This window comes from Condylura cristata, unplaced genomic scaffold (assembly GCF_000260355.1).
Source record: "Condylura cristata isolate star-nosed mole 26May11 unplaced genomic scaffold, ConCri1.0 scaffold00006, whole genome shotgun sequence".
NCBI lineage: Eukaryota > Metazoa > Chordata > Mammalia > Eulipotyphla > Talpidae > Condylura > Condylura cristata.
In genome coordinates, this window is record NW_004567107.1 from 26,545,477 (window position 1) to 26,567,869 (window position 22,393).

Sequence of the window (22,393 nt, forward strand, 5' to 3'; positions counted from 1 at the left end):
TATACCTTTGTACTTCTGCCCATGTCTGTCCATATATTTAAGCATACTATTCACATTGCGAGTTCAGACTTTTCTCCCTGGAATAAAACGGGCTTGAGCATTTCTGTAGGCTGCCTCCCGATGACCACATTCCCAATGAAGTCGGATCACATCTCTGTGGCATAGATAACGAATACCACGGAAGCTTCTACTGGAGGCCTGGGGCATCAGACTTGTCCTTGTGCGGTGATAATTTTCTGGCATTTGGTTTCGTGGCTGTCGTGAGCGTGTTGTGGGTTCGTGTGGTTCACACTGACCGTGCACCCATTGTGTGCCGCACCCTGAGGCAGGTCAGCCACATCGCTGGTCTCTGACCACATGAACCTTTCGGTTAGAGAGTTTTGTCTTGGTTGATACCTCCATCTTTACTGCTCTGGTTTTTTTTTTTTTTTTTTTTTTTTTTTTTTTTTTTTTTTTTTTTCATTTAATGTGTGTTTCTTCCACTGGACATCACTCCATGAGGGCAGCTCTAGGCTAGATGTTACTATAACTCTAGGCCAGTGTTAACAGTGTTTGCTCACTAAGGGTCGTTCAGGAAAGAATGAATGAATGGATGCGATGGAGGGATCCTGTCATTTGCAGATCAGACCTGCAGCGTGAAGGCGGTTGTCAAAGGCATTAGTAATGTGTTCCCTTATTTATTTTTAAAATGAATGTTATTTATTACACAAATATGCCCTGGAGGGGAATGGAGGAGGCAGAGATGATTTAACTCTGGTTTTCCCATCCCCCAAGGTAACCAACAACACAGTGTGGCGTTGAAGGTCTCAGGGAACTTGACTCCTACGATAAGGGACACAGTGGTCAGAGTCCTGCAGACCGGAGAGTGAAGTGACTCCATGAAGGGAGGCATCCTGACAGAGGCTGAAGGGAGGCATCCTGACAGAGGCGGCACACCGCTCCCTCCTTCCTCTGCCCTAGGGATAGTGTTTTCACATCACTAAGAAGAATTTACCTTCCCTGTGGGGAGGCCATTGTGGCTGACAGGCTAAATTTATGCCATCACCTTCAGACTCCCACAAATGCAAAATGCATGTTATCAGCCCCTAGTTGTTCCAAAAAATGAAGCTTGGGAGCAGGGTTTAGAAAGTGTGGTCTGACATGAAGGAATTAGCGACTCAGGCCCTGGGACTGATGAATGTGAGGGTGATGGTTCCCTTATCCCCCCCTAGGGTCCCAGAGGGCTGATATCCACTCTGTGGCCTCAGATGTGAACACTGGTGTCTCTCCAAAGGAGAGACAGTCTTCCCCTTACTCCCAGCTCCCTCTCATCTCCCAGGCCTTTGCAAAGCCAGTCTCCTCTGTTGGGCACACCCTCTCCACCACTGCCTGCTTTTGCCCTGCTGATGGCTTGTCCTGGACTCTCAAGTAAGACTCTGGCTTGGAAGTTTCCCCAATTCTTCTCCGAAAAGTCACACCATAGTCATTGTATATATTTCTAGAGGTTTCCACTTAGTATGAGTCATATCTGTTTGTGTGAGTACTTAACTAAAGCTGGCTACCCTTTCTGATGGGAAAGAAAGTCTTGTCTGCTCATTACTATGTCACTCTTATTTTTTTTCTTAGGGAAAAAATCCACCAAAAAACGATTACCTGTACAAAGTATGCATATTATCAATATTTGCTAAATGAATGAATAAAATAATGACTTGTTTAGGAGGTGAGACCGCCTGCGTTGGGAATGTGTGTGGTGTCCTTGGGGAGTGGGCTCTAAGACCCCTCCTTGTGGGCCATGTACCCTGAGCGTTTACTTGGTGGCGGATCAGAGACCTGGCCCTTAGGGGCCACCCTTGCTGAGCGTCCTCAGTGGAGGTCTGTGTCCTTCCAGATCGCTGAGCCAAGCAGTGTCCCTCCTGTAAAGACCCTTGGGAGAGGGTCCAAGCCTGAGGACATATTTTTGAGGACAGTCTGGTTGGCAGGGAGAGGTTTTCTGGAGGGCTGGGGCATGTTGAATGGTGCAATCTGAGGGGAAGGAAGAGGTGGGCACTGCCTGGGGTGGGGGTGGGCTGAGGCCTTGGTGGGAGTTGTCATCAGTAATTGGCTGCCATGAAGGAGCCTTTTCTGGGGTTTGGGACTTGGCTGGCAGAACAGATTTGGGAGGTCTGAGGGAAGCTGATGGATAAGGAAGAGTCTTATTAAAGTAGATGTGGTCTGTCTCACAGTTCCAATACTGGGGCCTGAGGCCAAGGTCCAACTTTGGGGCCAGGGTGGTTGGCCAGAGCAATAACTGAGGAAAAGCAAGTTCAGCCATCTTCGTGTATATATGTATGTGTGTATTAGGGTCATTGGGTGGATGCCAACCAATTGGAGTGCTGGGCCCAGATTGGGCCATGAGCTCCCACATTCTGCTAGTTTGCCTTTTTGTAGGATTGGTCCCATTGAGGGTGTGCCATGATGGGAGAGGATGCTGTTCTGGGAACAGGAGAAGGCCTTGTCAGGTGGAAACCCAGTATCACAGGCTGTCAGGGGAGGAGGGCCCAGGCTGTACGTTGGAGAACATTGGCCAGGGAGCCCAGCTTTTGCCTTGGGCCACTTGCTGGGTTACCTGGTCGTTCAGGCTTAGCCTAGCCTATGGCATTGTCTTGGGAAAAATTTACCCGAGGTCCCATTTTCTCAGGGGGCATATGGAAGACCCTTGAAGACCCTTCTTGTAGAGAATGCTAAGTTGATCTGTGCTGTCAGCCTCCACAGGAGACTCTGAAAAGTCAGCACTCATGCTGGACACTTGGGGACATGCCAACATTTGGGGAGCATCTCAAAATCCCATAACTTCAAGTTTCTGGTTTGGCTTCATTCCTCACATGACAGGTGAAGTCTGTGGCAACATTGTGCTGGCAGGTGGGAACATTATTAACATCTATTTAGATAGAATTTTTTCAACATCCTCAGGCCCCAAACAAACCTACCAAATCATACCAAATCTGAATATTCTACTTTTAGATAGCAGGGAAACCTGTCTGTGTATGTGTATATATACACACACAAACATGCATATAGTCTTACTTTCTTCCTTTTTATGCAAAAGGTTGTACCTTACACATACCATGTTGAGTTTTTTATCTAGCAATGTATCTGGAGGATCTTTCCATATCAGTTCACAGAAGGAGTCCTCTTTCCTTTCTGCAGCTGCACGACATTCCACTGCGTAAGCACACATAACTTATTCAAAACCTGCCCCTGCAGGGTTGTTTCTAGTCTTTCTGCAACTAGAACTTTGTATATCTATCACTTCCCCTATGTGTAAGTCTAGCTGTAAAATCAATTCCCAGAGGTGTGGTTGCTCTATCAAAGGGAATGTGCATTTGTGATCTTTATAGATTTGGTCAAATTGTCGATCACGGATGTGTGACCAGGGAGTCCCATCAGAATTGTGTGAGGTTGCTGTTTCCCTGAGCCTTCCTAACACACCGGCTTACTGCCTGTTCATGTGGTATGGTGGCAAATGTGCTGGGTAAGGGAATCAGGTGTGGACAAAATAGCACCAGCCAGGTGAGGAGTCTGAAGTGCAAGAGAGGCAGAGGCACCTGGTGATGAAGCCCCTCAGTCAACTTGAGCTGTATCCCTCAGGCAAATCATTTAATCTCTCTAAGCCTCAATTTTCTCATGTACTAAATGGGAAAAATTATAGCATCAAAAGTGGAGTTATTTTGAGGATTAGGTGAGAAAGATGCCTATAAAAAGGGCTTTGTACAAGCCTGGCATGCAGCTATTGCTCTTACTAACCAGCAAGGTGACCTCGGCTTACAACCCCCTTGGCAAAGCCTGTTTCCTCATTTGTCTGAGAGGGAGCTAAACTCTTGGGCTCTCCGGCCTTTTGCCAAATCTCAGGTCTCACATGTCTTCCTTTAGTCACTGGTGTGACCACCCTTCCTTTCCTCTCTCATGCTCATCGAAGGTATTCAAGAGTCTCCAGTGCCGAACGGTCACTCGCTGCCTGGCAGAGATTTCCTCCGGAAGCAGATGCGGGGAGACCTGTTCACGCAGCAGCAGCTGGAGGTGCTGGACCGCGTGTTTGAGAGGCAGCACTATTCGGATATCTTCACCACCACGGAGCCCATCAAGCCTGAGCAGGTAAGTCCCGTGATTCACTGTCCACCACACCTGCCACCCAAACACACGCCGGGCAGCCCTCCTGAGGGCATTTGGCCAGGTTTGGGTGAGATGCAAAGTTCTACTCAGATGCGGGCATCTCAAGATTCTTGGCTAGACTTGACTGGTCACTGCATCTCGTGGGGTTAGGAGGACATGAGGTTCAGGGCTCCGGCAACTTCTAGCTCAGTGCTTCTGTCACTCTGGCTAGCCAGGGGTGTGCATGTGATTTGTCTGGCAGCTCTGCCATTGTTGAGTGGTGTACTTTCCTAGGGCCCTTGCCACAGGGGAGTGTAATGATCTTCTGGGCCACTTGAGGTGGTCTTGGGTCATTATCCTGTCAGTCAGGGTGAAGGTGGAAATATGTAAGCACTGTAAGGCCATAAACCACGTTATGATGGTGTTGCTATGCTACCCTACCATCAACTCTCGTCAGCTCTCCTGCTGTGTTTTTAGAGACTGAACCCAAGAATTTGGAATGAGGAATGTCTCAATGGACAAACTCATATTTGGGTCATTTGCTGGACATGGAAACAAGGAGGAAGATGACTTGATGAGCAGCCTCCATCTTTGCCCCGGGGAGAGAAAGAGCCATGTCTGTGGCTGTAGAGATGGGGCCAAGGTCAGGTTCCCACAGTACCAGATTGAGTTCAGGAGATGATTTCCTGACATCCAGTCTGTGAAGGGCCTGGGCTGGCATCTTGCAGACACAGGTTCTTACCTAAAAGCTCACATCTGGTGGGCGAGTCCAAGAGGAGTACTATGAGTGATGACTGCCCAGCATTTTGCTAGCTGGTACTGGTGGCGAGGACTGGCCTCACTGAGCTTCCTCTACAAGCTGATACAGTGAGGTTTCAGAAGTTTTCCAAAGCTGTTTGAAATCGTGTGGGCTGTGAGTGCAAGCGCCGTGGAGCGGAGAGGTGCCAGAGAGAACCATGGGTGGCCAGAATGAGCAAGGCCTCAGGGACCATCCCTGATGACTCTCTAGCTTTGTCTAAACAGTTTCTGTGAGGGCTCACACATAGCACCTAGCTACTTTGTTTTCAAATAAGAAAACGGAAGCCCAGAGGCAAGGAGACTCACATAAGGCCACACAGCAAATCGTGTATTCACTCAACAAACATTGATGAGTATCCACTATGTGCAAGGAACTGAGCAAGGTGCTAGGTATATCAGAGAGCACAACAGGCTTGGATCTGTGCTCAAGGAGCCTGCAGATGTGTGGAGAGTCACAATAAATAGGAATGACCCAAACGGTAGTGTATTACAAATGGGCCAGGTGTTGAGGAAGGTTATTTCTGAGTTTCTCTGAAAGCATGCCTGGAAGCCATAATAGCCTCCTGTGGGAAATACACTTTGGGGACCTTTGAAGGGGTTGGGCAGCAACAGGAGAAACAGTGTGGGGGTGGAAGAATAGGCCTGACAGAGGGAATAGCAAGTGCAAAGTCCCTGAGGTAAGAGGGAGCATGGCAGCAGTGAGCAACAGGAAGAAGTTCAATGTGACTGGACTTTACGGAACAGGTTGGGGGCAGGTGTGAGATGTAAAGAAGGTGGTCCGGTCTTGTAGGCTCTCAGTATATCAGTCAGTAGTTTGTTTTTTTCCTTCTATAAGTGGAGCAAAATTTTCTCTTGGAATGACATGATCATATAAGCTAAACAGAGCGCACTCTATATACTGTAGATCCTGGGCGGTGTCCTTCACAAATGGCCTCTCTCATTGCTCAGAGCCCTCCTAAGGGATGGCCAATGTCACACTTCATTGGCCACAAGAGAAAGGAAAGAGAGACACCAGGAAAAACTTCCTTGGATGAGATCTTCCTTTCTCCCTAGAATCTGGGAAAAACTCATCTTTTACCACTGAAGAAGGACTTAATAAAGATCTGGATCATAAAGATATGATTTTAGAGCTAGTAGGAAATATGGAGGCAAGTTTCCTATCCCTTTGTTTATTTTTATTCATTTACATATACAAAGACTGGGGTGTAGGTCTGAAGAGATGGGGGTGAGTGCATTCACCAGAGAGAGTGGGGAGCAGGACAGGCAGATTGACTGAAATAAACAGCTGAGGGGAACAGTAGGCAAAAAAAGGAGAGGTCTGCTGTGCCATGTGGGTCAGCTCCCTGGCTGGGATTGAACTCATGCCACAGTGGCTGATGATAGCTTGATAGCACTGACACTTTAACCTCTGTGCCACTGGGGAAGCCCCTCTCCTCTTTAATTTTTTTCACAGGCCCAGAGATGGACAGGGTTGTCTGAGGTCACCCAACAAGTAAATGTGAAGAGTGAGCATCCTCTGCCCTCAGCTGGCCTCTATCCTACGAAGCCTCCAGATCTTTATTAAGTCCTTCTTTACTTAATTCAGACGTCAGTGTTAAGAGACCATGTTTCCCTCTGTGTTTCACATGATTCTCATGGAGACTCGCAATGTGAATCATAAATCACATTGCCCAGAATGCCAGAAAGACTGGGCAGAGACTCAAGGCTTGCGTTCGTAATTGGGAGGAGTCCAAGTGCCATCCATGTATCCATTCACTCACTTGTTCAGACACTCATCTCCTCAATTATCCAACATATTTCTTTCATGCTGGCTGTGAGCCTGGCACAGTGCCAGGCACTCAGGGGCTGAGGATGAATCAGGCATCAGGGCTGTCCGCCCGCAGTCTCACAGGGGCAGGGTAGTGTGGTTTCAGAACTTGTGAGGCAAGAGAAAAGACCTTGTGGGTCCTGATAAATGGAGAAGGAACCTGGACAGGGAGAATCCCAGAGAACGAAGCAGCAGAGGTGACAGTGGGGGAAACAGGCTCGTAGGCCCATGTGGAGATGGGGCCTGAACTCAGTCAGTGCTCCACTTCTTGAGTGTCGCTGTGCAGTGCCCTTCAGATGAGCCGGACATGTGGCTGGCCTGTCTCTGACTGTGGGGCTATGAGGCGGGGCCTGCAGGCGAACCGTGAGGCAGGATAATGACTGACTCAGTGCTTTCTGGTTAATCTGCTTCACCTCCCTGTAATGTGCTGTAATGAGGAGAGATGGAAGGTGAGGCCACGGGGCTGCCAGGCACACACACAGGCACTGGACTATGAATGACATACCCTCGCTCTGGGCTCCCAATCACTTTGAACTAATGACGGCTGAGCAAGGGGCCGTGGGCTGGTAAGGGAGACATCAAGGGTACGGATACCTTCATGCTGGCTCTCTGCTGTGCCTTGTGAGCCCCAGGGTGGCATGGTGGTGGCACCAGGAGGAGGCTTGGAGTCCTGAGTGATGAGCCTTTTTCTGTTTGTGAACTGACAGAATATCCAAGTCGGTGCTTCTGAGATGTAGTGGCCCAAGTGGGTGCCTACCCGTCAGTTCCACTGAGTGCTTTCTGGTCTTGGAGTTGGAGGAGCTTGGCTGGAATCCTGCCGCTGCCCTGTTAATAAGCAAGTCGCTTTTTCTCTGTCCCTCGTTTCCAAATCTGTGGTGGTGGTGATTGTGACTTTGATAACAGCAATAGCCCAGCAACAGCATAGCAGTAACTCTGACCTTCCTACCTATACCTGATGCTGTACAGTTTTCAAAGATCTTTTACAGCCATTTCTCACTGGACTCTCACCCGCTATGTGTCCTGGCCCTGATTTGTAAGTCCCATTGTATGGATCGGAACATTTTCTCTTAGATTGTTCACCTGCTTTCAGGTGCAAGGAGTTTGTCGAGGCTACAGAGCTGGTATTTGACCTCAGGATCTTCTGTTTGGGTCTTTTGCAAGCTGGTCACACAGGCCTCTGTATCTCCAGTGATTGTAGAAGACCTTCCTGCAGACTGATCCTTGCAATTGCCCTTTGCATCCAGAACCTACCTGTTATTCCAGAGTGACATTGTCTTGCCATAGGCTCTCATTTTCTTTGCTGTGGTCAGATCCCCTGGGAAAAACAGCCCTCTTCAGGACCAGGCTGGGCTGAGCCCAGAGCCACACACACCCACACACACCCACACACACCTTGCCACTTTTCCCACCAAGCTCTACCCAGGCTTCTGACTTTTATATGGAAACCTAGGAAGCCCTTGGCCTGAGTGGAAGGGGTTAATGCACATCACTCCTGCGACAATGAAACACTTCCTTTTCAAAATGGTTATTGAAAAAGCAATTCTGTTTTCCCTACATGTGGAGTGAGTAAAAATCACCTTGGAGGAGAAGAGGGTAAAAAAAAAGAAACAACTGCTGGTGGTGTGTGTGCACGTGTGATTCGAACAGTGGAATCTGTTTCAGTAAAACTCCCGTTGACGCTGTCGCTGGCGGGAGTGGTGCGTCCTCCGGCCAGCAGGCAGGAAGGCAGCCGAGAGCACAGCCTGCCGTATTTACTCTCAGCAGACTATTAACCAACACCAGGCTATTAATCTGGCTTTTGAGCCTTCACTAAAGCCCATAAAAGCTCACAGTTGTCAAATGGAGTTCATTTTAATTTCCTTTCAATCACAGTAAATTATTCAGGTGATAAATCAGCTGGAGCAGCCTCCTGGCTGTAATAGAAACCCTAATTCCTGGCTAATTATCCAGCCCATTGCTGCCAACAGATCAATACGGGCGCAAAATGGAACGGGCCCAGGGCCCTCCCTCCCATCGGGCCAGAGACAGAAAGACAGCTGGGGAAGGGGGATGTGCTGCTGACCTCCCAAGAAGTTCAAAGGTCATGGGGGGTTAAACGGGGAGAAGGCCTGGCCCTTGTCTTAACAGAAAGCCACCAGAAAGGCCTCCTGCTCTCACAGTGACTTTGCCCTCTGAATGGTGGCCTTGCTCCAGGCTGGTGGGACAGGCTGAGAGACGCCTACTCCTGTGGGCCTCCTCTTCCTGGCAGGCCAGTTTGTGTTTCTGAGCGTGATTGAGCTTGGTCGTTAGAGATGGTCCGAACACTCACCTCAGCCAGAAGAAGGGTTGGACACTGTGGGGGAAACAGGAGGGGCCAGCCACGCTTCTGTTCTTCTGGGAGCCCATTTTCTTCAGTAGTGGGTCTGTGCCCAGTGAGGTGGGGGAGGAAGGAGTGGAGTGGTGAGGAGAGAGGTGTGCCAGGCTGAGAATGGGGGAAGTCTTCCTGGAGGTGTCATTTGTGCTGAGACTTGAGGGAGGGAATCCAGGTCTGTGGAGATGGCAGAGTCATCTGGACAGAGCGTCTAGGCAGCAGGAGCAGAGCAGACAAGAGTATGGAAGAAGCACAAGTGGGTCTGGGTGGCTGAAGTGTAGGCTGAGCAAAAGGAAGTCTAGGACAATGGGACTGGGGAAGAACGAGGCCACCCAAACCCCAGCCCCAGAGGGCTGAAAGGTGGAGGTGAGGATTTGCTTTGGGAGTATTTTTTTCAAAGATTATTTATTTATGCATACAGAACTGGGGTACAGGCCAGAGGTGTGGTGGGTGAGTAGACTCAGCAGAGACGGAGTGGGGAGCAGGACAGGTGGATCTACTGAAATTCACTGCTAAGGGGAGCAGCGGGCGGGTCAGGAGAGGTCTGCTGCACCATGCGGGTCAGCTTCCTGGCTGGGGATTGAACTTGTGCTGCGGTGGTGGCTGCAATAGCTCCATAGTGCTGTGCTTTAACCTGTTGTGCCACCAGGGAGGGCCCTGCTGTGGGAGTATTTTTCCACAAAGAACCCTGAATCTGGCCTGGACTACTCTGCTCCCCTGGAAGTGACCTTCATCTGGGCCTCCTGCTTCTTGCTTGTGCGTGCTTCTACTATTGAATCTTTCTTCCTGAAGCCCAGCCTCACATAAGTGCCCTTCATGGTTCCCCACTGCTCAAAAGCCTGAACTTCAGCCATCCAGCCTCATTGTGACCCTTCACTACCCCCATGCCCCTCCCCTTGCCCACAGATGCTCTGGCTGTGGCCTCACCTGACCCCTCACTGCACTCCACAGGCTGGGCTGCTCTAGGTCCAAGGGGCCCATGCACCCCGGTTTGGCACGTGTGTGAACGCACCAACACAGGGCCAGCTCTGAGCATGCAGGACGGCAGGCACTGCAGTTAATGCTACTTAATGTTTTCACGCCAAGTTCCTGCTCACTTTTTCCTTGCATGGAAGAACATTCTTTCAGTCTCTTTCAGAACTCCCAGTCCCAGTGGGTGTTCTGCCTGTCCTTGGAAGTCTTCCCCAACCCAGCTAAGTTCATACTGACTTGCCTGTCATCTGAGCTTCTAAGTGCTTGGGGGTCTGTTGGCTACTGTCCTCGATGTTGTAGCCCCTGGGGACTCACTGCTCGCCATTGCTGGGTGTTCTGAGGAGAACCTTCCTCGCCTCACCTTAGTACATAGTCTTAAACTTCCTCTGATCATGCCCTTGTGCAGACAGCTGAAGCTTTGAGAGGTTAGTGCAGTCTTTAGCTAAGGGCACACAGTCAGTGCAGAGCTGAGACCAGAAGCCAAATTCCAGCCAGAGCCCAGCTGGTAGCCATTGGGTTACCCCAAGTTACAACACAGTCACGTTGCCTACCAACTCTTACAGGTGGGTGGTTTCCTAAGGACAAACCTGGGGGTTCCATCCACTGTCTCTGGGAGCCTTGCCCGAGGCTGGAAGTGCTGCTGCTCCCACATGGTCTCTGGCTGCTCCAGCAGAATATGGGTGTTGACTGTCCTGTTTTTTAAAGATTTATTTATTTATGCTTATAGAACTGGGGTACAGGCCAGAGGTGTGGTGGGTGAGAGGATTCACCAGAGACAGAGTGGGGAGCAGAACAGGCAGATTGACAGGTACAGTGCTGAGGGGAGCAGCAGGCTGGTCAGGAGAGGTTTGCCACACCATGTGGGTCAGCTCCCTGTCCAGGGGTTGAACTCGTGCTGCAGTGGCTTCGGAGAGCTTCATAATGCGATGTTTTAACCCGTTGCGCCACCAGGGAGAGCCCGACTGTCCTGTTTTACCAAGTTGCTTCTGTGCCATTACCCTGGCCTTCCCCATGCAGGGCTGTGCTCAGTAGAGTTAATCCAGGTCATTGAAAATTCTTCCCCAGTAGGGATATTGAGAGAAATTTGGGTGGCTTGATCTGAAGAAGGGAAAACGGGGGGTGGTGGATGTGAACAGGGAAGGAGATAGGCTAAGGGGGCCTCCTGCTAGCCCAAACTTTCCAATGTGGCACTTCTTTGTGGAGTTGTGAGCTTCCTGACACAGGAGGCATGTATGTAGAATCTAAACTTTTCCATGGATGTATTAGAAGCGGAATCCATTTGCTAAATGGCAAGTCCCTGCCAATCTGAAAGAATGATTCCAAGAAGAGTGAGAAGGGGTACAGTGGGGAGTTGGGAAGGAATAGGGAGGCCAATGTGTATCTCTGGGAATGGCTGCTGCCTTGTCTGGGGCTACCCTTAACTCTGCCCTGGCCATTGCCAGCTTGATTGCTTTTCCCTTCTCCTTACAACCCTCCTCCTCCTCCCACCTACCCCCAAATCCCTAACTCCAGCTAGAGTTTCTAGGGTCTCCCCAGAGTTTATGAGAGTTGAACTCAGATTTGCCTCTGAGCTTCCTGACAGTCAAAGCAAAATAGAAAGCAGAGTTCCTCCGTCCATCAGGGGAAAACAGGCCAGTTTCCTAAAGGAAGCCGTCTTTTTCAAAACCACAGAAAGGAAGTTTTCACATAGGTTTCCCATGGCAGTGCTGTGGAGGCTATGGGTGGAGCCCTCAGAGGCACCGTAGAGGTGCTGCGCTCGGCTTTTCAGGGCCAGGTTATGCATGAATGAAATGACAGTGCATTTCTGCAGGGCCAGGGCTGTGTGACCTCATGGCTCAATAATACTCTTTTAGTGACCCAACTTAAACTCCAAAGAATCCCAGATACACTGCATCATCTCTTCCTTGGCTTTCCAATTTACCATTTCAAAAAGATGTGCTACTATATGACCCCAAATTTTGGAAAAAGTTCAATCTATAGTGCTACAGGGTAGCCCAGAGTGGACTGGGCCGCCTGTCTGTGGGGCCTCTCCCACGCGCTCACAACTCAGTTACTGCAGGGACACACAAAAGGGTCAATAACAGGCTTATTTACAAAAAGGGGAAAGGAATAGGAAACAACACAGGGAAAGAGCGGAATACAGAAACAAAGTAATTGCAATACCTTACAGCTAGGCTGACTGAACGCACCAAGTCACACGGTCCGGAGAGCTGCTTCCCAAGCGAGAGAGCAAGAGCCAGAGAGCCAGCACGAGCAGCAGAGCGAGAGAGCCAGAGCTCCAATCGCGCCCTATTTATCCCCCCAAAATGTCCCAGAATCCATTCCTGCTAGCTCCACCTTTGGGTCCTCGCAGTTCTCTCCCTGGTACTGCTGGGAGTTGTAGTTTTCAATCACTGGAGTAATGTGTAGGGTTCAGAAAGCTGGAGTAGGGGGTGGAGTCCAGAAGACTCTGCGGAGTTCTTTTAGGACATCCTTCCCCGTAACAATAGGAATGTATCTCACCATCAACTCAACTCTTGATAAGATCATGAATTTAGTAGTTTGCACCTGGCTTCTCTGATGGGAAGGCAGGAAGTTGGCGGGTTTTGAAGGAGGGGAGTCATATGTCTTAGAAAAGAGACTAAGAAAGCAGGTGGCGGGTTAGATATGCTTTGTGCAGAGTTCCCCAGACTTTCCTGTGTCCACACTTGGATGGCGTTTGGTCAAGCAGAGGGAGATGCTGGTGGTTGCAGGACACTGACCTGCAGGTTTTGGCTTCCCCAAATCTCACCTGGTCTCCTGAGACCCAAGATGGTCTGACATCTCACACACAATTTAGGGGACTCTGCTTTGGGGGCTTGTGCGCGTTCTCCCTCCCTCCTCCTCTGTGGGGTTGCCAGCTCAAGGAAAAGGTGCTGATTTGAGTTTCTCAGCATGTACTGAAACACTCCTTATGTTTTCTAATATCTGGGTTCCTCTGAAAACCTGAGTTGGGCAGCACCACTTGGAGCAGAGGAAACTCAAGTGAAGTTCGGCTACATTATCTCAGAATGTGATGGGTCCTGCCCAGCAGACCAACCTCATTTCTCTGCCCAGACGAGAGAAAGGATGTCCACAGCAGGCATGGTCTGACCTGGTTGCTGCCTGGAAGCAGAATGTGCCAGAGGAAGACCCCTGACCCCCAGCACAGCAATGCTGTCAGTGGTGAACATGACCAGCGTCTGTTCTGGCCTGAGGCTCTCCTCCCGTGGAGGGAGCTACAGGTGGTGGGGAGAGAGCTGTAGCATGGGAAGGAGTTCTCTTCCCAGTTCTACCCAGCATGAGGAGAGGGCTTAGAAGCTTCTTCTGAATGCTGAGATGTTTAAGCAAGATTTAATTCGGAGGTCATCCTACCTTAGGAATAGAGTCATAACAGGATTATGCTGGAATTCTTGTTTCCTAGATCTCTAGAAATACTGGGTGCTTGTTTCTTAGATCTCTAGAAATACTGGGTGCTAAAGCCCTTCTCTTTCTCTTTCTTTTTCTTCTACTTCATCATCTCCAAGTGATTCAAGGGTGGAATTGATGTGGATATGGTGGGTCGCAGCCTTCTTTACTTGTCCTGCTACTTGGAGTCTTGTCTGTGGATGTCTGTTTCTCCCTAAGTAAGTTTAAGACTATTGTTAAATAGCCAAGTATTCTTTTTGTCTTCTTGTGGACCAAGCAGAAGAGGGACTTCCAGGAAAAATCATTACACCTGTTTTGCAAGACGGAATGCTGGGCAGGTTGCCACAGTGTGGTAGCATGGGGTAGACACCTGGGCTTTTGTGGGTTGTGGCATCTGCCTTGGGATGGAGGATTCGACTGAGTCATTCTTGAGCTCTATTCCAGCACTAAAGTTCTGTGGGAGATAAAGCAAATTGAAATCCAGCTTTTATTTTTATTTTGACTTGTTTACAGTCTTTCTTCCTGTCTGTTCTACTTTCTTAGATGACAGGCAAATTCTATGTATGTGGGGTTTAAAGATTACGAGTAAATTGTCAAAGAGCTGACTGCGCCTTGCTGGGATGTTCTTTCATTCATTTATTTTCATTCATCCAAGAAATTTTTACAGATATGCCTTGTCAGTGACACTGGCCATTTGTGTTGTGCTGTATGGCATAAAATAGCAGTAATAGATGCAGAAAGAGGAACTGTGTGAAAATTGACTTTTGGGTAGAGATCTTTCCCCTAAACAAGGTTAACCAATATTTGTAATAAAAATAAAAAATGCAACGAGCAAATAATCCTACCATTTTTTTTTCTTTGAGAATGCACTGGAAGTTTGGGGTAAGGAATTTGGCTATTGATAAAACTCTTTAAAAAGCTTTTTTTTTAAGGTATATTTATTTGTGCATACAGAACTGGGGTACAGGCCAAGGGTGCTGGGGCAGTGAGAGGATTCACCAGAGACAGAGTGGGGAACAGAACAGGCAGATCAACAAAGTACACTGCTGAGGGGAGCAGCAGGTGGGTCAGGAGAGGTCTGCCGCACCATGTGGATCATCTCCTGAGTGGGGATTGATCTCATGCTGCAGTGGCTTTAGCTTCTTAGTGCTGTGCTTTAACTCACTGCACCACTAGGGAGGGCTCCCAATATAGTTCTTAATGAACAGGGCCCGGGGCTCTCACGCTGGTGTTGAGACAAAAGATAATGTTATTAAATCTGTGTGATACAGGAGTTAGAACTGCAACTCCTGCAAAAGATTTAAAAATCAGGAAAGACTGTACATTCCATAAAATGAATTCTAGGCTGTTATTCTTATAGACTGAAAAAAGCAGCAGAAAACTTGATTCTACTTGAAACTCAGTGTAGAACATAAGTTTCCCATGGAAGAATAAATTCGAAGCCTATGCCACATACAGGTGTAGCATTTCACTTTATATAAAGCACAAAAAATCCAAGAAGAAAATTTCATATAAAAACTGAGTTTGTATCAGTGAAATTTTTGAGATGCTTAGCACATGAACAGCTCTCATCTGGATTCTTCCGCAATTGAGTCTGTACAACATGCACACCAAAGAGAAATACACAGTTAAAAATTACAAACCTCACAAGGAAATGAGGTCAAGACAGGAGACATTACCAGGAAAATTAGTACTCCAAGAAAGGTAATGTAAGCAGATATGGAAACTCTTAAGAAAAACAATATGCTAGGGAAAAAATCACAGTAAAAGAAATACAGATGGTTTTTTTGGGCTCATTGGTAGATTGGACATAGTCATTAAAGAATCAATAATCTTGAAGATTTGCAAATAGAAACTAAAATACGGGAGGGAAAAAAACAGGAATAGACAAGAGATGTAACATAAGTACAATTAGAATACCAGAAACAAAAGAGAGAATATCAAGACTTTTTGATATCTACATCTTTGTATATTGTATTGAAAATGAGAAAATCAAAGACAAAGAGAAAAATCCTAAAATAAACTAGAGGAGGAAAAACCACCTTACTTACAGAGTAACAAGAATAAGAATTATAGCGGATTTTATATCAGAAACCATGCAAACAAGGAGTGGAATGATATATTTAAATCATTGAAAGAAAAGTCCCAACAGCCTATATTTATGTACCTTGGGAAATTATCCTCAAACAGTGGAGAAGAAATAAATACTTTCTCAGTTAAATGAAAATAAAGGCGAATCCATGATCAGAATATCTTTCTTGAAACAAATGTTAAAAAAGTTCTTCAGGGAGGAAAATAATATAGGTCAGAAACTCAAATCTACTGAAAGAAATGACAGGTGTCAGTGAGGAAAAGAAAACCAACTTTTTGATTTTTTAAATTCTGAATTGGCCACAATTATAGTTTGTTTTTTGTTGTTGTTAACGCAGATACTAAATATGGATAAATGAAAGGAATGACAGCAATATCACAAAGAACAAGAAGAGGGAATTGCTAGAAAGTACTTGTATTACAATTGAAGAAGTATAGACAGGTGTCATTTGAAAGTGAACTTAGATGAGCTATAAATGCATATTAACCTTCAGATCAACCACTAAAACTTTTTAATTTGCATTTAAAAGTTTTAGTTGTGAAAAACATAGAATGTAAATATTATCCTCAACCATATTTAGGAGTATGGTTCAATAATAGTAGGCAAATAAAATAGAATCATATAACTATATTAACTTATATGTACTTAGCAAGTCTCACTGTTTAAAAGATTTTTTCACACATGTCCTTACTCCAACTGCCTCCCACCCTACTCCTGATACCCGTTCTTCTATTTCTTCTGGTAACCATTATCTTCTTTTCGCTGAGTTCAAATTTTTATTTCTAATATGCTTGTGTAACTGGATTGTTTTTTCTTTTTTGGTATTTATACCATTAGAAATCTGTCTTTCACATTTTAACTGACTTCACTCAGCATAATTACCTCAAAATCCATCCATTTGTCCCAAATGCCACCATGTTGTATCCTTTTTCTCAGCTGCATAATATTCCAGTGAATATATGCTCCATTTCTTCTCTATCTATTCATCTGTTGAAGGGCACTTGGGTTCGTTCTATGATTTGACAATTGTAAACAGTTCACAATGTACATATATGTAGATAGATCTTTTCATATTAGATTTTTCTTGTTATCTGTGCAAATACCTAATAGCAGTATTGCTGGGTCAAACAAAATTCTGTTTTTATTTTTATGGGAACTCTCAAGAAGAGCCACAGAACAGTTGCTCAGGGTCATGGTGAGGAAAGGGTCATGATTGGGCAGGATGGGAGTGTGTGAGGAGGCAGCAGAAGGATGGAATTGGCGGGAGGGAAGAGAAAAAGATTAGAGGTGACCCTGAATCTGCAGTGGTGGGACATTCCACTGTGGAGTTGCTAGGAACTTTTTTCTCCCCAAGCCTCTCTGCATTTATTGTTTGTCTGGCTAGAGGTTATACAGGCAAATTAGACCAGGCTTCAAAGGAGGAAAATCCCATTAAAGTAATCAAAATAGCAATTGTACCTATTTCAGAACTTCTGCCTAAGTAGTTAAGAAATCTTTGTAATAAATTATTAATCTTGGGTTATGGTATAAAAGTTTCCTCTAAACACAAACAAATTAGTATTTCCCTTTTGGTACACAGAGGATAGTTTTGTGCTCTCCTATATCTGTCTTGAAGGGAAAATGGGGGTATTAAAACCCAGATAGGTACTCCTCAGGGACTAGCCCAGCAGAGCTTGTGAATGTCCCTATGCGAGAAAGGCCTGGGACTGCCAGAGCCTGTGGCTGTGCTCTTAGGGGTGCCTGCCTCTCCCCGTCATGTGCAGTTGGTCTGGGAACCCAGTGACACCCCCCCATAGTCACACAAGGGCTTGTGGTTCAGCGCAAGGACTCAGGGGTTCACCTGGTCTTGGCCCCTGGCCTCTGCCACTGCCAGCTGTGTGATCAGTCAGGTTGCTCAACTTCTCCAAGCCTGTTTTCTCATCTGTAAGAGGAAGATGGGGGTGCTAGTGTGCCCCACTCAGAGTTGCTGTGGAGCCAGTGGCATATGCTCTTGGCACACAGGAAACATAGGTGTTACTTATCATTATTGCTTACATCAGCAGAGAAAGCCTGCCCAATACAGACCAAGTTCTGTCCTCACAGAGCTTATGGTCTGGAGCACTACCCAGGAAGTTGGTGGCGAAGGGGAAGAGTAAGAGGGTTCCAGGTAGAAAAGAGGAAGAGCAAATACACAGAGAACAGGGAAAGGGGCCTGGGGTAGTTTCAGGTGGCCAGAGGGTGAAGGGGTGGCTTTGATGTCACTGGAAAAGAATATACTACTTATCATGTAATGCAGTGTAATAGAGTATTATAATACCTGAACAGTAATCCAGTTAAATACCTTATTTGTATTATCTTATTTGATTTTCCTAACAAACCCTTCTAGGTGGGTAGTTCTTTTCCCCATTTAAAAGAAGAGACCAAAGGCCTGATACCAACAAAGGTTACATTTTTTATGTTATATTTGCCTGACCAGACACTGCAGTAGAGCTGGATGTTGGTGACTTTGTGGTATTTCCGTGTTTGGCTCTCACCACTCTGGTGGTAGAGCCTGAGGATTGGTGGTGGAACTCTGCTGGGGGGTGGAGCTGGTGGGGAGGGAAGCAATGCTTTCCCATGGACCTCTCTTTTTAATAATAGGTTTGTTAATTTACAGGTATTATTTTCAACCAATTCTTATATAAACAGAATCTGGATATTAAGTTGTAACATATGGAATAATCCAGGAGAAAGTCTATGGTATCTGTGCCCTGGGAGCTGCACTATTGATTCTTTTACTACTACCACTTTCTGGCGACTCTGACCCTCTTCAGAATGGATATTTGGGTGACCATTTCCTTCTTGGTTATACTTTGTGGTTCGAGAGGTTAGCAGCCCACAAACAGAAAATGGACCATGGGACTATGATTGGGGACCTACTTATTGGTAACTGAGTGCCTAGGGTCTCCTGGGAATGCCTCCCACTTGCCAGTGGATTCCTTGTAACCTAGGATGGACATGAGCCATGGGGCCCTGGTGAGTCTCAGACCTGACCTGCATCCAGTCTTCTCTTCCATTCCCCAGGAGTCAGAAGACTCCTCCACTGGGGGCAAAGCTACTCAGAAAGGTGGACACTAGCCTTTGCAAATAAAGCTGTCAGTGTCTTGGAGAAGCTTGTGAGTGGAAAATCTTCAGGAAGAATCTGAACTTGGCTATTAAGTCCTATACGAGGGCAGTTTCCATATGATGGGTGGGGGCCCAGGTTGTGGAGAAGTTTTTTCCCAATTGACCTACAAATTGAGATCCCTAGCCTCTAACTGGTTCCCTGATTGAAAGCCCAAGCTGTCTGGCTGTGGGACACATAGGACCTGCAGAGTCACATGTTGACATGTGTCACCCCTGAGGTTTAGTGGCAGCTCTGGGGCACCTCTGTGGCCTCAGGGCTGGAGAGACTCATCTCCTGGAGAGATGCATAGATTTTGGGCATGTTCTTCTTTTAGTTTGCCTCTTTTGGGGTGAGGAGGTGGTATGTGTGCTGCATCTAGATCTAGAGAACTCAAAATTGGATGCTCTGCAGCCTATGACCACACCACTTCACAGTAAGAGTACAACATTGACAAATGCTAGTCTGAGCACTTTGCATGGATGAACTCATTCAATCCCATCAACATGCCACAAGGTGGGGATTTTAGCATCTTAATTTTACAGGTGAAGAAACTGAGGAGTGACTTTGCTAAGTGAAGTTTCTAAGGTCACATGGCTGGAAAGTGGTAGTATTGGGATTTGAAGACCAGCTCATTCAAGGACTGGCTTGGGCAATTGGACCAGCTGATCTCACTTATCAGCATGAATGGCTGTGGGTTGAATATTGTAAAATCGAAGTTACTATATTTAGGACCTGTGTACCCTGATTGAACAGATTTATAAATAGCATCCCTTTTAACAAGGTACCTGGTTTGACTCTATTGGCAAAGATCTCATCTTGGGAGGTATTGGAAGCAGCACTAGTCAAAGCTGATTGACCACGGGGAGTTTTGCTTCCTCTGCTTTTTCAACCAGAGAGATGGGGGTGTGGCTATGCCTGCTCCAAGCATCTTTCAGGGCATATAACCCTTGACAGAGAACGTCGGTGGCTCCATCATCTACATGTCTGTTTGGAATGAACCCAAATCAACTTTCTAAGATTCCTGTTCCTGCCAGGGGTTGCTTAGTCATCTCTGCAAGGCTTCAGCCAGGTGTTTTTCAGGCCCCTCAGTTTTGACAGGCGGGTGCCATGCTGCTCTGTTCTGTTGTGGGCACAGAATAGCTCTCTGGCTGCTGCTTGTTAGGAATTGAAATGCTTCACACTGTTACTCGTTTGGCTCAGAGGAGCATTGTTTAGGAGGATTGCCTGGAGAACACATCATCTGAATCTTCCAGTCATTCTAAAATTATTTCCAGCCCACCAGTAGAGTAGCTGAAATAGCCTATATGGTTCCCTTTGAGTTACTTTCACTGATTGCACTTTGGGTGTGATGTCTGAGCCTGTGTGAGAGACACCCTAAGAAACAACTGTGGAAGCCACCTCTGCATCTGGAGGACATCCAGGATTTCCTGGCTTCTCTTCAGGGAGGACCCGGGGAACGCCCTGTGTGGTGTATGAGTCAGCAGGAGAACCTTGAGGAACTGAGTGCGCCCCTCACAGACTCCATGAAGGCCTGGACCAGATCTCTCTTTCCCCAGCTGGCAGCTCAGAGGGCCCAGCACAGTTGGCTCCTCCTGCAGCGAGTCCAATCTTGAGGGTGTGGAGAGTAAGATCTTAGCTTTGAGGGTGCGCAGAGTAAGATGTCTGAAAGCTTGGACTCTGGGGCCAGACTGCCGGGCTCAGTTCCCATTCCATAGCCTACCTGCTCCGTCGTCTTTGGCGGGTTCCTCGGCCTTGCGAAGCCTCAGTAACTTCATCCACACAACGGGGGTGATAAGCACTTGCTTTACAGTGTTTGTGAGGTCCAGGTGGACCCATGAGGCCCATGCGCTGACCGCTGGCCCCATCAACTGTTACTGGTCCTGTTCATGCTCCGCTCTTGTGTTTCTGTCTTTCTTCCCTGCCTCTTTGTACTTTTTTGCCTCTTGTGAACTGCCTTAAATCTTTCCTGAAAAGTGATGGGATCGAATGAAGTTGATATAACAAGCAGAATAGACTCAGGTCATTTGGGGACTGGTTAAGTTTTTTCAAAGACTTTCATCTATTTTTTCTGACTTTTTAATCAAAATTATTTTTTGAAGTATTATTTTGTCTTGAGTCCTTATACAGAGATCTGTAGGCCTTCTTTTCTTGTAGTAAATATCTTGCAAAGATGTGGCTTTTGTGTGTGCATGTGAGTGTTGAACTAATCCACAAATCTTTAGCTGTCTTCAGAAGAATTAAAGCAAGATAATGAAATCAATTTTCTCTTACCACAAAGTTTTTTGATAGAAGCATTGGGTGGTAAAACTCAGATTTATGTCCTGGAGGCCAGGCATACTATTTAAGCTGAGGGTAAGGAAAGGATGGGAAACAGATTGGAACCACTACCTGTGAGATGTTAGGAGCTAGCCAGTCAGACACAGTGGAGGACCTGGGGACTTTCTACATCAGATCCCCCTTTGGACTGAACCCCCCAAGGCAACATTCTTCATCCAGATGCTCTGCAGACAGACCAAAGCCCTACAGGCAAGATGTTCCTGCTGGTGTCACAGGTACTGGGGAGAAAAGGGTATGAAGGTGTTGAGGTGGGTCATGCAGGCACTGAGGAGGAGAAGATGTGGGTTTGACTGAGGTGGGGCTGGTTGAGCACCACGAACTGGGCACAAAAGAAGGGGACTGGAGATTAGGGTGCTGGCAAGCGTCCTGGCCCTTGCAGCCCTCCTCCCTCAGGGCAGAGTCAACTGTGCTGAACTGTGCTGTACTGGCTGCCAGCCAGTCTACATGCTGTTAACCATGGCTGTGCTCATGCACTTGGGGGAAAAGGTGCGCTCCATGAATGGTCACAGCCTCTCTGCTGAGATCTCTGCCTTCAGTGTCTGCAGCTGATCTAGGTTGCATTTTTATTCTTTGTGTGATCATGGGAAATTCATTTCATCTCTCATGCCTCAACTTCTTCATCTACAAAAAGAAGAAAGAATAATGAAGACAATACCTGTCTGATCTAGTTAGAGCAAAGCTTGACCTGAAGGTTGTCAGCAGTCATTCACAACCCTTGCATTCACCTGGATCTTCCTCGGGGCCCACCCAGCACAGAAATGGAGGTCTCTCTCCAGGTCGGGAAAGAAGATGGAAACTTTTTCAAGGTAGCTGTGTGAACATCGAAGTTGGTATGGATGAAACCAGTTAGAATGGTAGTACAGGGAGTCCCACATACCTCTCCTCAGTTGTCCTTAGTATTCCTATCTTATATAACCATTGTCCATTTGTCAAAACTAACCAACGTAGATGGGTACAATACTAATAACTAAAGTCCAGAAATTATTTGGTTTTCAAACAAAGTTTTCACACTTTGGTCAGGGCAAGGTAAACATGTAAGCTGGAAGTGTCAAAGAACTTCCCCCTACAGGTTGTGGGTACCTTCAACTGACAACACTCCCAGCACAGAGCCACTCACTATACAGGCCTCCAGCATGGGTAAGGCAGACTTAGACTCAATGGAGAAATTATTGCTGTTTCTCTCAGTTCTTTGGAGAGAAAAATGCAGTGCTTGTTAAATCACTAGATCGGCCCTTATTGCGGTTACGTCAGCATTTTTATAGCTTTTGGTATGGCAGTGGGAGAAATAACATGTGCTAAGGCCTAAAGGTATGAGACTTCATCAACTTCAAAAACATGAATGACACAAAGTCATTTCTCCTAGCGCAATTAGCATGTGACAAAGCAGGATCAACTCCAGCC

At 46.9% G+C, this 22,393-nt stretch overlaps 1 protein-coding gene across 9 annotated transcripts in view; it reads left to right on the forward strand.

Moving 5' to 3' along the window:
• Positions 1–22,393, forward strand: part of PAX5 (paired box 5) — a 147,941-nt gene that overhangs the window by 56,300 nt on the left and 69,248 nt on the right. For all 9 annotated transcript variants that reach the window (XM_004677506.2, XM_004677507.2, XM_004677508.2 and 6 more), the window contains one exon: positions 3,935–4,110. In XM_004677506.2, coding sequence (XP_004677563.1) covers positions 3,935–4,110 — 176 coding nt within the window. The remainder of the gene's footprint in view (positions 1–3,934; positions 4,111–22,393) is intronic.